The 12,909-nt window shown below is 37.6% G+C and overlaps 1 protein-coding gene across 1 annotated transcript; it reads left to right on the forward strand.

Moving 5' to 3' along the window:
- The first annotated feature begins 2,488 nt into the window (after nt 1-2,488).
- On the forward strand, nt 2,489-3,100 carry LOC149388521 (protein argonaute 1D-like). Its single transcript, XM_089623411.1, has 4 exons — nt 2,489-2,577; nt 2,661-2,755; nt 2,844-2,875; nt 2,969-3,100. The coding sequence occupies exons 1-4, from the start codon at nt 2,512-2,514 to the stop codon at nt 3,085-3,087; spliced, it is 312 nt and encodes a 103-aa protein (XP_089479537.1). The 5' UTR covers nt 2,489-2,511; the 3' UTR covers nt 3,088-3,100.
- Nucleotides 3,101-12,909: the final 9,809 nt, after the last annotated feature.

The raw sequence follows: 12,909 nt of genomic DNA on the forward strand, positions 1-12,909 counted from the left end.
AGGGGATTTGTCTCGTCATTTAATTACTTTTAAATAAATTGATAAAAGGAAATGGATCGCTGGAAGCATGGATACAAAAGATACAAGTAAAGGTATATAGATCATAATGTAATAATTAAAAAGTTAAAATTATTAAAATATTAAGAAAATATAAATTATAATTTTTTGGTGTAAAAAATAGAGTATAAAAGTACATAAATTGTATTTTAGACGAATTTAGAGTATAAAAAATTTATATGGTTTTGGGGGTAGAGGTGGTCCAATGCAACGACCCGCTCATTTCTCTTCGTCGAAGCGTCACACAGACACTCTCTCTCTATAAGTCTATATATAGACCCACGCACATTTTCCCACAAGCCACAACCCCCTCGCTCTCTCCAACTGCTCTTAAAAACTCACTCTCTCAATTCTCCGTTGCCAACACCAACGCAAGGAATAACAATGTCCCGTCGCGGCGGCGGTCGAGGATCCGTTCCACGCCAGTATCAACCAGCTCCGGCGGCTGCTCGCGGCGGCGATGGCGCCGCGCGTGGACGTGGCGCGGACGCGGCGCACCTGCTCAAGGATCAAGACCCGCTCCGGTGGTGCGAGCCTCTCCGACACAGTAGCGGGTCTTGATCCTTGAGCAGGTGCGCCGCGTCCGCGTCCACGTCCACGCGCGGCGCCATCTCCGACAACACTAGCGGGTCTTGATCCTTGAGCAGGTGCGCTGCGTCCGCGTCCACGTCCACGCGCGGTGCCATCTCCGACACCAGAACCGGCCTTGACTCAAAGTTTTTTTGTCCACGTCCACGGTATAGTCCCGTTTCTGTAGTCTTTTTGTTGATCTCTTTGGTTCCTGAGAGTTATTCAAAGTTTTTTTAAGCTTGTGATTGTGTATTTATTTATTTTTAATATAAATTTATTTACGGCTTCTGTGTGACTTTTATGATAATCTATGATATTTCTCCTCTCATCTAATTCTATTTTTTTTCTTTATATATCACCAGCCATAAATTTCAATTTTGTTTTCTCGTTCTATGTATAATGTTAATCTCCCTCTATTTTGTTGTGACTGTACATTTCTTAAGGATGATTCTCTTACCGTTTCTATAAGTGTAGTATTCATTCTGTATTTTTTTTTCTTGATATGTAAAATGCATACGGGATTTTCACTAATAAAACTATTTCTGTCGGATTTAAGTTAATGAAACAGAAGGAAATCATCACTAGTTTGTTTGACGTCCTGATCTTATTTGTAAACTTAGCTGCATTGTGTTCTCTCTATCTCTGAAGTGTGACAGATTTTGTTGGTTGTCATTTTAGGTAACCATAACTCCCGAGGTTATATCGAAAAATCTTAATAGAAAGGTGGTAGGGAAGATGGTTACTCTCTTTAGCGAATCAAACATGGGTGGTAAGAAACCTGCCTATGATGGAATGAAGAGTCTGTACACTGCAGGAGAACTTCCATTCCGGTCCAACGATGAACCATCTGGATCCTCCAAGTCTAAGAGGTGTCTCTTATTTCTATTTTTTTTCTTCTAATTTTCTTAAGAATATGCATACTAATATATCATTCCGGCCGTTTGAAGCATGTGTAGGCGAGACCGGGAATTCAAGGTAGTCGTCAAGTTTGCGTCGAAGCCCGACCTCCATCACCTGCGCCAGTTTCTTCAAGGAAGACAGCACGATATGCCGCAAGAAACCATACAAGTGTTGGAAGCAATGAAGTAAGGATGAATGTCTGTTTAGAGTGTTTAAATACTATGAGTGATTGTTGTAGTCATGTATGTTTTTGTTTTCTCATGTCATACCCCATATGTTTTTTTTATGCAGGTATACTGTTGTTCGGGGGTCTTTTTTTCGACCCGACCCTGGGGGGTAAGGGATCGCTAGTCATCTATACCCCAAAAGAATTGTTTCATCAGTTCACTCCGCTCAGTTAAATCTTCCACCAGAACACACCCCCAAAACGCAAATTTAAATATCCAAGAAAAAGAAAAACATTGGAAGTTTCCCACCAAAAAAAAAAAGAGCAGCTGAGATGGCTCAGCAGTAAAACATGACGTCTTTGACATTGGCTTTAATTTCGGGTAGGCCTCGGAATGGGGGTGGAGCACCGCGGCTGCCACCGCTCAAAGAACCAGCATCGGAAGCATCCATGTCAAAGAGCATCGGTACTGAATGGCAGTGATAAATTAGATGTTGAGTGGAATGTCTAGTGTATGAGTTTCAATATTGTTTTTCTCTCAAGTATGATACTTTAAGAATATGAATGAGAAGATCAGTATATTTTGTTTGTTTGTTATTAACAGGCATGTACATCACTCGAGTCGGATTATCTTCCTCCAGTGACTTTCATTGTGGTCCAAAAACGACACCACACACGCCTTTTCCCAGTAGAAAGAGGACAGACGGACAAGAGTGGAAACATTATTTCAGGTATTTTTTTTTTTTTATTTTTTATTTCCCTTTAAAAATGCTCTGGTTAACACATTCAATTACTTTGAATTGTTCGTAGGCACCGTCATGGATACCCAGATATGCCACCCAACAGAATTCGATTTCTATCTCAATAGTCACGCCGGAATCCAGGTTTGGATTGCTTTCTAACACATTCAAAAGCCTTTTTTATTTTTTGAATTTTTGTGTTGAACAAGATGGTTGAACTTTGTCAGGGAACGAGCCGTCCCGCTCACTACCACGTCTTGTATGATGAGAATCGATTCACTGCTGATGCTCTGCAATCTTTGACCAACATCTTATGTTACACGTAATTTCTTTTCCCGTCCATTAAAATTTATTACGAATAGGTATATATTATTATCAACATCTCTTAACGCCATCTTTTCCACTCCCAGATATGTGCGCTGCACAAGATCAGTCTCGATTGGTATATCTCATAAATCCCTTTCTCTTGAAATTTTTCCGGCTTTTTTGTTGGTTACAAATATTCCCTCTTACAAAAATGATCTGGTAATTGCAGTTCTACCGGCGTTCTATGCACATCTTGCGGCGTTCCGTGCCAGGTGTTACCTTGACATGGATGCTTCCGATGCTGGTTTTTTGAGCGGTGGCAGCGGCGGTGCTCCACCCCCATTCTGAGGCCTACCCAAAATTAAAGCCAATGTCAAAGACGTCATGTTTTACTGCTGAGCCATCTCAGCTGCTCTTTTTTTTTTTGGTGGGAAACTTCCAATGTTTTTCTTTTTCTTGGATATTTAAATTTGCGTTTTGGGGGTGTTCTGGTGGAAGATTTAACTGAGCGGAGTGAACTGATGAAACAATTCTTTTGGGGTATAGATGACTAGCGAGAGAACGTACATGAGTAGAAATGGTATATGAAAAGGGTTCACTACAACAAAAACTAGCAACAGCCGCGACAAAAGTCGTGGCTGTTGCTATAAAAGTCGTGGCTGTTGCTCTCATGCTTGAAATTTCTGATTTAACCTTTTGTTTAATAATACAGTTTCAGTTACAATATAACATTTTTTTTTCCTAAAATAAACGGTTACGTATGGTTTAAATTAATTAGTAGATATTTATTGACTTTTTTTAAGGAATCGGTTAGTATTTAATACATTGATCCAATATTAATAATAAATAATAGAAATTAGTAACAATTATAAATTAAATTTCCAAATATATCTGAAAGTTATTACTGATTAATTAATATATTTATGATTATGATCATAGTTACAAACAAAAAATTAAACCATAACTCTGCTGCATCGATTTCGTCCATTTGCTTAGGTCTCGACCTAGAACCTTTATTCGCAATTATTTTTGTCCTCATGTTCAACAATAAAGCCTTATAATAATCTGAAATAAAATAAAAAAAACATTAGTAAACAAACATCATATGATCTTTTATTATCCAAGACCATATTCTTGAACAATCCGAGTATGTATCAAATACGTCTACAAAATCAGATAGTTTGTATGAACATGCATGCAATTTTTTATACATTTATATATATATATATATATATTTATATATATATATATATATATATATATATATATATTTTCAGAGATTTTCGTAACACACAAAGAAAAAAAAATCAAATTGAGAGCTATTGATTATGCTGAGTTTTTTTTTTAGAGCTTTGATTTTTATTATGCGATTTTTGGGGTAAAATGGGTTTGACTTTGGGTTTCATTTTTCAAATGGTGTAATAATGCTTAAATTTTACCTCTTTAATCGCGTCTTGGTTATTGTCATTTATTTCGTTTCTTTTAATTTTTTTTCTTCGAATACACGTGTCCTTGGTCGGGAATAGGGTTAAGGTTAATAGTGTCTTTAATCGATAAGTAATAAATTGGGGTGGCTAATAAATGATTCAAATTACGGCTACATTATCATCTCTAATAGCATGATTGGTTTAGTTGTAGTTCGTGCTATCCAATTTTAGTTTTTGTCATATATTTTCGTATGGTTTATCAAAGGGAAATTTACATAAATATTACTATTTCAACACCACTCTACCAAAATCAAACATAATTTTTTTTATATATATACAGATCTATTAGTAAATGAGTTGTGAAAAATTTAGTATCACTAGAACAAATAGAGGCATCGAGTGCGACACCCGATACCATTTAAAATCAGCGAAATTTTTGATCTTTTGAAAGGGTATCCGCACCAGAAAATGAAATTTGTAATAGCGTATATCCTTAATAAAGTCGGTCACGAAATTGCTAGATTTCACGAAAGATCAGTCCCAAATCCAACATTTTTCTGATAGATCACTCACGAAATCTAGCAATTTCATGACCGATCTTGAATTCCGTGAATGATATGTCATGAAATTTTATATTTCATGACCGATCTATCTTGCAATCCTGACCCGCCACAGAAATTGGAGAATTCGTGACCGTTAAATCTAGTAATTTTGTGACCGATTACATTGAAAGTATAACATTCGTCTCACAACTCATTTACTAATAGATCCATAATAATTTGCTTTATGGCTGATTTTGGTAAAATAGTATTGAAATGATAATGTTCACATAAATTTCCCTTTAGCTAACAGAACACCTTTATTTTTATCCGTTTTTTAGTATTATATACATGATTTGGAGTTTCTAGTTTAGCACCGTTATGAGCATTATAACATTACAAAGAGTTATTATATTACTTTATAAAATATTAGTAGTATCTCCGCGGAATTCTAACCGATAACTTTAAGATATATGTCAACATTTTTATCGGCAGTTAACATATCAATAAAACCAAACCTTCAATAATTTATCCGTACATTTATTAATCCTTGTCTAAATCACGAGCAACAGCCTAGCCTCGTCATTTATATTCTTTATGAACAAGAAAACTTGTATTCTTCGCTCCCAGTTAGTTTTAAATATTAATTTGTATTCTTTTAAATTATATGGAAATGAATACTCTTTTGTTTGGTAACAAAAGGTTGGTACCTAGTCAATTTAAGAGTTTGAAGTTACTTGAAACCTGAACTTGCTTAAATTAGTATGTAATTTCTTATTTCTTATTTGTTTTCCATTAAAAATCTGGTACATGGACGTTCTTGCTTCTAAGTATTGAGAAACAATTATTTATTCCTTTTTTCTTTTATTTGCTAGGAATTATTTATTCAAAGTTTCTGGTTGTGCTTTTCGTTGAAATTTACCTTACCATGTACATTGTTATATATAATTACAAATAAGTATTATAAAAGAGATTTGTAACTGACTAAACTTATTCAAATTTAAAAATTTCATTTTGTCATATATTTCAGATTTTTTTTATTTCTAGCCATTCTGCTTATGTGGCACATTGTTTATATCATTTTTACCCTTATTAATTAGTCAATATAATTTATTTTCGAAATTAATACAATCTAATTTATTATTTAAAATCTCTAGTTATTAGGATCTTGGATATCTCACTCACTCTCTCTCTCTCTCTCTCTCTCTCTCTCTCTCTCTCTCTCTCTCTCTCTCTCTCTCTCTCTTCACATTTTTTAGCCAGTGATAAAGGTCAAAAACATTAAAAAAAATGCAGTTAACAGTCGTTAATAACTGTTAATAGGTTTCTGCTTCAACTAATAGTCGTTAATAACTATTAATAAGTTTCTACCAGAAACCTATTGACAGTTATTACCGACTGTTAACAGCGATGCTGTTTTTTTTTCAACTTTCGTAATGGCGAAAAATGTAACGGAGAGAGAGAGAGAGAGAGAGAGAGAGAGAGAGAGAGAGTATTTAGGTCTAGATAAATTATTTTTGATAAAAAAAATTAGGAGAAAAAAATAAGGGTAATTATGTCTTATTACATCAATAATTGACTAATTATCAAATATTACTAAAACGTTGGCTATTTCACAATTCCAAGTTTTAAAAAGGCTAGTAGAACACCCTTATAAAAGTAACTATAAATGACATGGGTGATACCGTGATAGCGACAACTTTATACAACTCACTTTCGACGTGCATATCTTAAATAAAATAAAAAGTTTCACTTTCAACGTTAAATTTAGTGCTGAAATTACATCATTTTAGTATAATTTTAGCACCAAATTTTTATTTCTATTCTACCCATAACATCAAACTTAACTACAACATTTACAACATTTACCGACGATTTTTTTCGTCGGTAATAACCCTAAAATCGTCGCTAAATGTATTTAGCGACGATAAAAATCGTCGCTAATTCTCCGTGCCTAAATATATTTAGCGACGATTTAATCGTCGGTAAATATTTAGCGACGATAAAGTCGTCCCTAAATGTTGTGACGAGAAGTTTTTTTTCATTTTGAAACAGACAATTAGCGACGACTTTTTCGTCGCTAATTAGCGCGGGAAAAATTCCCGCGTGAATTAGCGACGACAAAGTCGTCGCTAAAACGTTGTGTGGAATAATAATTAGCGACGATTTTATCGTCGCTAAATATTATTATAATTTTTTTTCGTCGTTAATTATTTATTTTATACGGTTTTTTTGTTGTGAAATTCTAAAATGAAAAATCAAATAAAAACTAAATTATATTATCCAAATCAACAACTATATAAAATCCGGTTACGTACGTTTTCGGTTATCGAGAAATATGTAAATAATAAATACACAAAACAACTAATAAACCACTAGTCGCGACATTTGCTTTGTCGTCACGCTGCTCGTTTTCCCCCTCCTCGACGAGAAACGCTTTTCTGCTGGCGCTGAAGTTCTGCAGGCTGCGGCGTCGGAGTAGACTGACTTGGTCCGCCAGGCGTCCTGTTGGATAGCGTCGGGAGTCCTCTGCTGGCCGCCCGTCGGAGTGTGGACGCCGGCCGTCGGAGTCTGCTGGCTGTGGGATGACGAAGCGTGCTGCGAACTCTGCGGAAATTGAGGCATAAACGAGCTCAGGTTGAGGCCGGGCACCTGACTCTGTACTGCCTCGGCGAACGAGGCGATGGTCGACGTGAACACCTCCTGGGAGATATATCCTGGATGCGACGTCCCAGCCTCCGAACTACCGTAGACTTCGGCGACTTCAGCCGCCATCCGTGCTCCCTGTGGCACCATTTGTCCGACGCCGATCAAGTGATCAGACCACGAACCCATAATATCGCGGATCGCCTGCTGCTCTAGGACGGAAATATCGACGTCCGCTCCTTGTTGCTCAGCCTCTGCTCGCAACGTGTTGAATCTATCGACCATTCGATCCTGATATAATTAACTAGTTAGTATCTATTAATCGAAAAATAAGAAAAATAAATGTAAACTTACATAACGTGCGGAGGCTTCAGGAGTCAGCCACTCGGACTTGTCGGACTGATGTTGGCGCTTGTAGTTCGCAAACAAGCTCTCGAAAGCGCTTGTCTCGGCGCTCTTCTGCATGTAAACAAAACTTCAAGTGTTAGATAATTTTAACGATTTGGTGTATCATATAAACATAAAACTTACGTTTTTCATGCGGTGGGTCGAGAACCCAATCGTCCCCTGTCGAGTCTTCGTCTTCTTTTTCGCGCGATTCGCCTTATTCTTCGCTTGTATAGCCTGTTGTAATATAAGTAAACGTACACGTAAATAACAAATCGTTTAATAAACATTCGATTAACGTAAATGATTCGATATTACCTTAAATTCATCGCTCGTATATCGTTGTATCAGCGTATCCCATTCGGTGTCGAGCTTAACGGTCTTCGGTTTCAGCGACCGCGCCACATGTACGCTGCTCTTGCAGTCGATGTCGAACCACGACCGCAATGTATGCCTCCAATCGCGAAGACGAGTCTTCGCGTCTCGAATGATTGCCGCATCGACAATCGCCTTCTTCTTCCCGGTTGCATCACCATCGACTCGAATGCCGTACTTGTCTCGAATCGCTGCTCGGATCTCGGCCTTCTTCGCCGGCCCCACGTTCGCAGTCGTCCACCTTGGGACCGTAGGCGAGATCTTGTCTCGGACGACCAACCCGAGCGTGTTCGCGAACGTCGCGACATCCGGATCCATCTCGCGCTCTGGCTGCAAGAACGACTGAAAGTCCTCGTTATAAATCGACTTCCTTCACCCCGTAGGCGAGATCTTGTCTCGGACGACCAACCCGAGCGTGTTCGCGAACGTCGCGATATCCGGATCCATCTCGCGCTCTGGCTGCAAGAACGACTGAAAGTCCTCGTTATAAATAACGACTTCCTTCACCCCGGGGCGCCGTGCACGCTCAGATCGAACCTCCCATCCGCGGTAACATTCTTCTTCAAATTCCCCACAAAACCATGGGGAAATCTGACAGATCTCAAGAACTCAGTAAACCGCTTCCGTTCTGAAGGTGTCAGAGTGTATGACGAAGGCGGTTTCATCCATCTATCTCCTTCTTGGTACAAATGAAGCTCATGCCTTATGTTCCAGTCCGCCAAAGTCAACCGCGCCTTATCTGTGTCTTTCGTCTTCCCCTCGATGTTCAGCAAGGTACCCAGAAGATTGTCGCATACATTCTTTTCTATATGCATTACATCGAGGTTATGCTTCAGCGTAAGACTCGACCAATACGGCAACTCGAAGAAAATACTTTTCTTTGTCCAATTCAGCTCACTCTCATCGCGCTTTCGTTTCTTCCCGCCGAAGTCAGGGTGCTTCCCCGGGGTTGTATCTCCCACTAATCGCAATTGTCGAAGTATATCGCTCGCTGATTTTCTCACTGGTGGTGGTCGTTTCTCATTTCGTACCTTGTACAGTTTGCTCTTCCTCATCGGGTGTAACAACGGCAAGAATCGACGATGATCGCAGTAAACAATCTTGTTTCGAGCCTTGAAAGATGGTGTGTCGTTGTTACACGTCGGACAAGCAAGGTACCATTGACCACTCCATCCCGACAAACTGCTTCTCGCTGGAAAATCATTCACTGTCCATAGAAGTACGGAAAACAACCTGAATAGCTCACCGGTCGAACCATCTCTCAACACAACACCGGTTTCCCACAATTCCTTCAGCTCATCAATCAGCGGTCGTAAGAAAACATCCATGTCTTTTCCCGGCGCACTACGACCTGGTATAAGCAATGTTAACATCAAGTACGATGTTTTCATGCACAACCACGGCGGTAAATTGTACGCAGTCAAGACTACCGGCCACATACTGTACGATAAACTCATGTCACCAAATGGGTTGAAACCATCGGCGGCAAGTCCAAGCCGGACGTTCCTCGGTTCTGCCGCAAACATGAGATATTTTCGGTCGATCTCCTTCCACGTTTCTCCGTCTGCAGGATATCGCAGTACACCATCCTCTTTAATGCGTTCATTCTCGTGCCACTGCATCTCTAGAGTTGTGTGCCGACTCGCGTACAGTCGCTTAAGTCGATCTTTCAGTGGAAAGTAGCGCAACACTTTATGCGCTACTTTTTTTCCACCGTCTTTCTTCAGCCACCGGCTCTCATTACAAACTGGACACTCGTCTAGATTGGCGTTGTCCTTCCAAAACAACGCGCAATCGTGTTTGCAGACATGAATCGACTCGTAACCCATACCAAATCGACGCAATTTCGCCTTTGCTTCATAGTGTGACTCTGGAATCGTGTTGCCGATCGGATGAGATTTTTTCAGTACTTTCAGTAGCTGATCAAACGACTTATTCGTCCACTTGTTCATCACTTTCAAATGCATCTACGTGACAACAAATGAGAGTGACGAATACTCCGTACAACCCGGCCATAATTCTGTGTTCAGGTCGCTGAAAAGGTCATCGAACTGTCCACTCTGGTATTCTGCATTCGGGTCAATACTGTCATCGTCACCATCTACGTCGTTGTGATCTAAGATATCGTGTACAGCATCAAACATCTCTCTTCCTCTGTACTCCGTCTGATACTGCAATACGTCATCTTCTTCCTCCCCGTGAAAGTTCCACCTCGTGTAATTCCTCTTAAATCCTCTGATAAAGAGATGATTCTCTATATCAGGAATTTTTTGCATCAACACGTTGTTACACCTCTTGCATGGACACTTAACTCGTCCTTCGACATTTACGTGTTGTCGGGCCATTTCCATGAACTCTGTCATGCCAGCCGCAAACTCAACGCTTAAACGTTGGTCCTCGATTATCCAATTCCTATTTGGATAACTCATTTTACCTATAGATTGAACATTTCAAAATTTAGTAGTTTTCGGATTTTATTTTATAATTTCACGATCGATCCTACCGAAATTTCGGCAGAACTCCCCTATAAACTTAACAACCCCTTTAAAACCTGCATAAAACATCCTAAAACTAACAATAAATCCAACCTCAGTGGTTCGATTATTAAAATTCATAATCCATCACATTTTTAATCATTTCTAACAACAATTAAATACAATTCCATTTAATTTACATAAACTAACTAATTGTTTTTACATAATTTTACCAAATATAAAATTTATAACAAATATATAATTCATTTATAACTAATTAATTCATTTATAATTTATAAAATTTATAACAAATATATAATTCTAAAAATATAAATTATGTAAATATAACTAATTAAAATAAATTTATAATTAATATATAACTAAAGTTTATAATCCTATATATATTAATCATATATAACTAATATATAACTAATATATAAATAAATTTATAACTAATATATATTAATCCTATAACTAACTAATATATATATATATATATATATAGTTTTAAAACAAAAACTTACCGATCGGACAAAGAGGGAGAGCGCGCGGCCAGAGAAGGGGAGCGGCGTCGGCGTCGGTGGTGGAGCGGCGTCGGCGTCGGCGGCGGAGCGGCGGAGGAGGAGCTGTAATGGGAGAGAGAGACTTTAGGAGAGAGATGTGAGGAGAGAGAGAGAAGTAGTGAGGAGAGAGACTTACCGGGGAGGCACACGGCGGAGGAGCGTCGGCGACACACGGCGGACAAGGCACACGGCAGAGGAGGGAGAAACTAGAGAGAGAAATGGAAGTTTTAGGGTTTCTGAGCGAATGGGGAAGCTGGGTCGCGATCTGGTATTTAAAGACATTTACCGACGATTTTATCGTCGCTAAATGATTTCAGTTCGTCGCTAAATGAACTTACGTTAACCAGACATTTAGCGACGATTAAATCGTCGCTATTAGTAAATTTCACATATTTAGCGACGATTTTATCGTCGCTAAATCATTTCGTTTTAATTTAATGGGAGGGATTTTTCCCTCTTTAAAATTCGTCAAAATTCGAAAACATTTAGCGACGATTATTTCGTCGCTAGTTGTATAGCGACGATAAAACACTATTTAGCGACGATAAAATCGTCGTTAAATGTTTTCGTCTTAATTAAATTGGAGGGATTTTTCCCTCTTTAAAATTCGAAATTAATTCAACATTTTTAGCGACGATATTTTCGTCGCTAAATGAATTTAGAAATAATTAGCGATGGATTTATCGTCGCTAATTATTTTCCCGCGAACTTAGCGACGACAAAAACGAATTAGCGACGATAAAGTCGTCGCTAATTATCTTTGCCGCCAAACTATAATATTTTTCGCACCAAAGAATTAGCGACGATAATATCGTCGCTAAAAGGGTGATTAGCGACGATTTATTAGCGACGACTTAATCGTGGCTAATAGTTTCGTCGCTAAATGTGTTATTTCTTGTACACTAACAGTACTATGCTCTAATATTTTATATATTATCAACATCAATGATTCACACTAAAAAAATTACCGTGGCCTACAATACTCATACTATAATTTGGTGGTCATTATACCGTGTTATTGATGTCCAAATGATGTGAATTTATTTATTTATTTTTATTTTTTTTAAAACAAAAAGTTACCAAAACATTTTGACTAAAGAATTCTTATTTTATCACCCTTTTTTCCTTCTTTATTTTGAAAACGTCACCATTTATAGAGTATAGACTAGTGGTTCCAATTTCAACGTAAACTACTCAAATAAATTATTGAAACCATAATTTTTAGACTTGTCTTATTACTACTTTAGGTAAATAATGAGGAAACTTACTCGTAACGTGGTTTTTTGAGAAGCTAAAATTTAGAGTAAAATACAAATTTGCTTGTTCTTATGATTGTTTTGTTTTAAATCGAATGATAATACATCCGTAAGATGTGAAAAAACAAGAACTCACAGATATATGTAGAAAATCCACGACGGTAAAAAATAATGGGCAAGGAGAAAAGTTCACTACATATGAGAGATTTTTGGTATTCATTGGAGAGAAAGTTAGTAAAGAAGAAAAAGCCAAAAAAATAAAGTGATATATAATGTCTTAGCTGAAAATTTTACTAAAAAAAAAAAATTACAAAAAGTTTGCTGCAGGTAACCTCGTCTCTTAATTTTTTTTATTTTTTTTTTATTTTTTTTTTATATTTCTAACTAGTAAATTTAAAAATAAGAAAAATAATTATACATAGAAGATAGATCTATTATACTCAAGCTCTATATATTGGTAGGGCTCAATTGACTAATCTAAAAAAAAAACACTTTGAGCAATT

This window comes from Urtica dioica, chromosome 8 (genome assembly GCF_054948205.1).
Source record: "Urtica dioica subsp. dioica isolate 48M chromosome 8, U.dioica_male_clone48M_v1_H2, whole genome shotgun sequence".
Taxonomy (NCBI): Eukaryota; Viridiplantae; Streptophyta; class Magnoliopsida; order Rosales; family Urticaceae; genus Urtica; species Urtica dioica.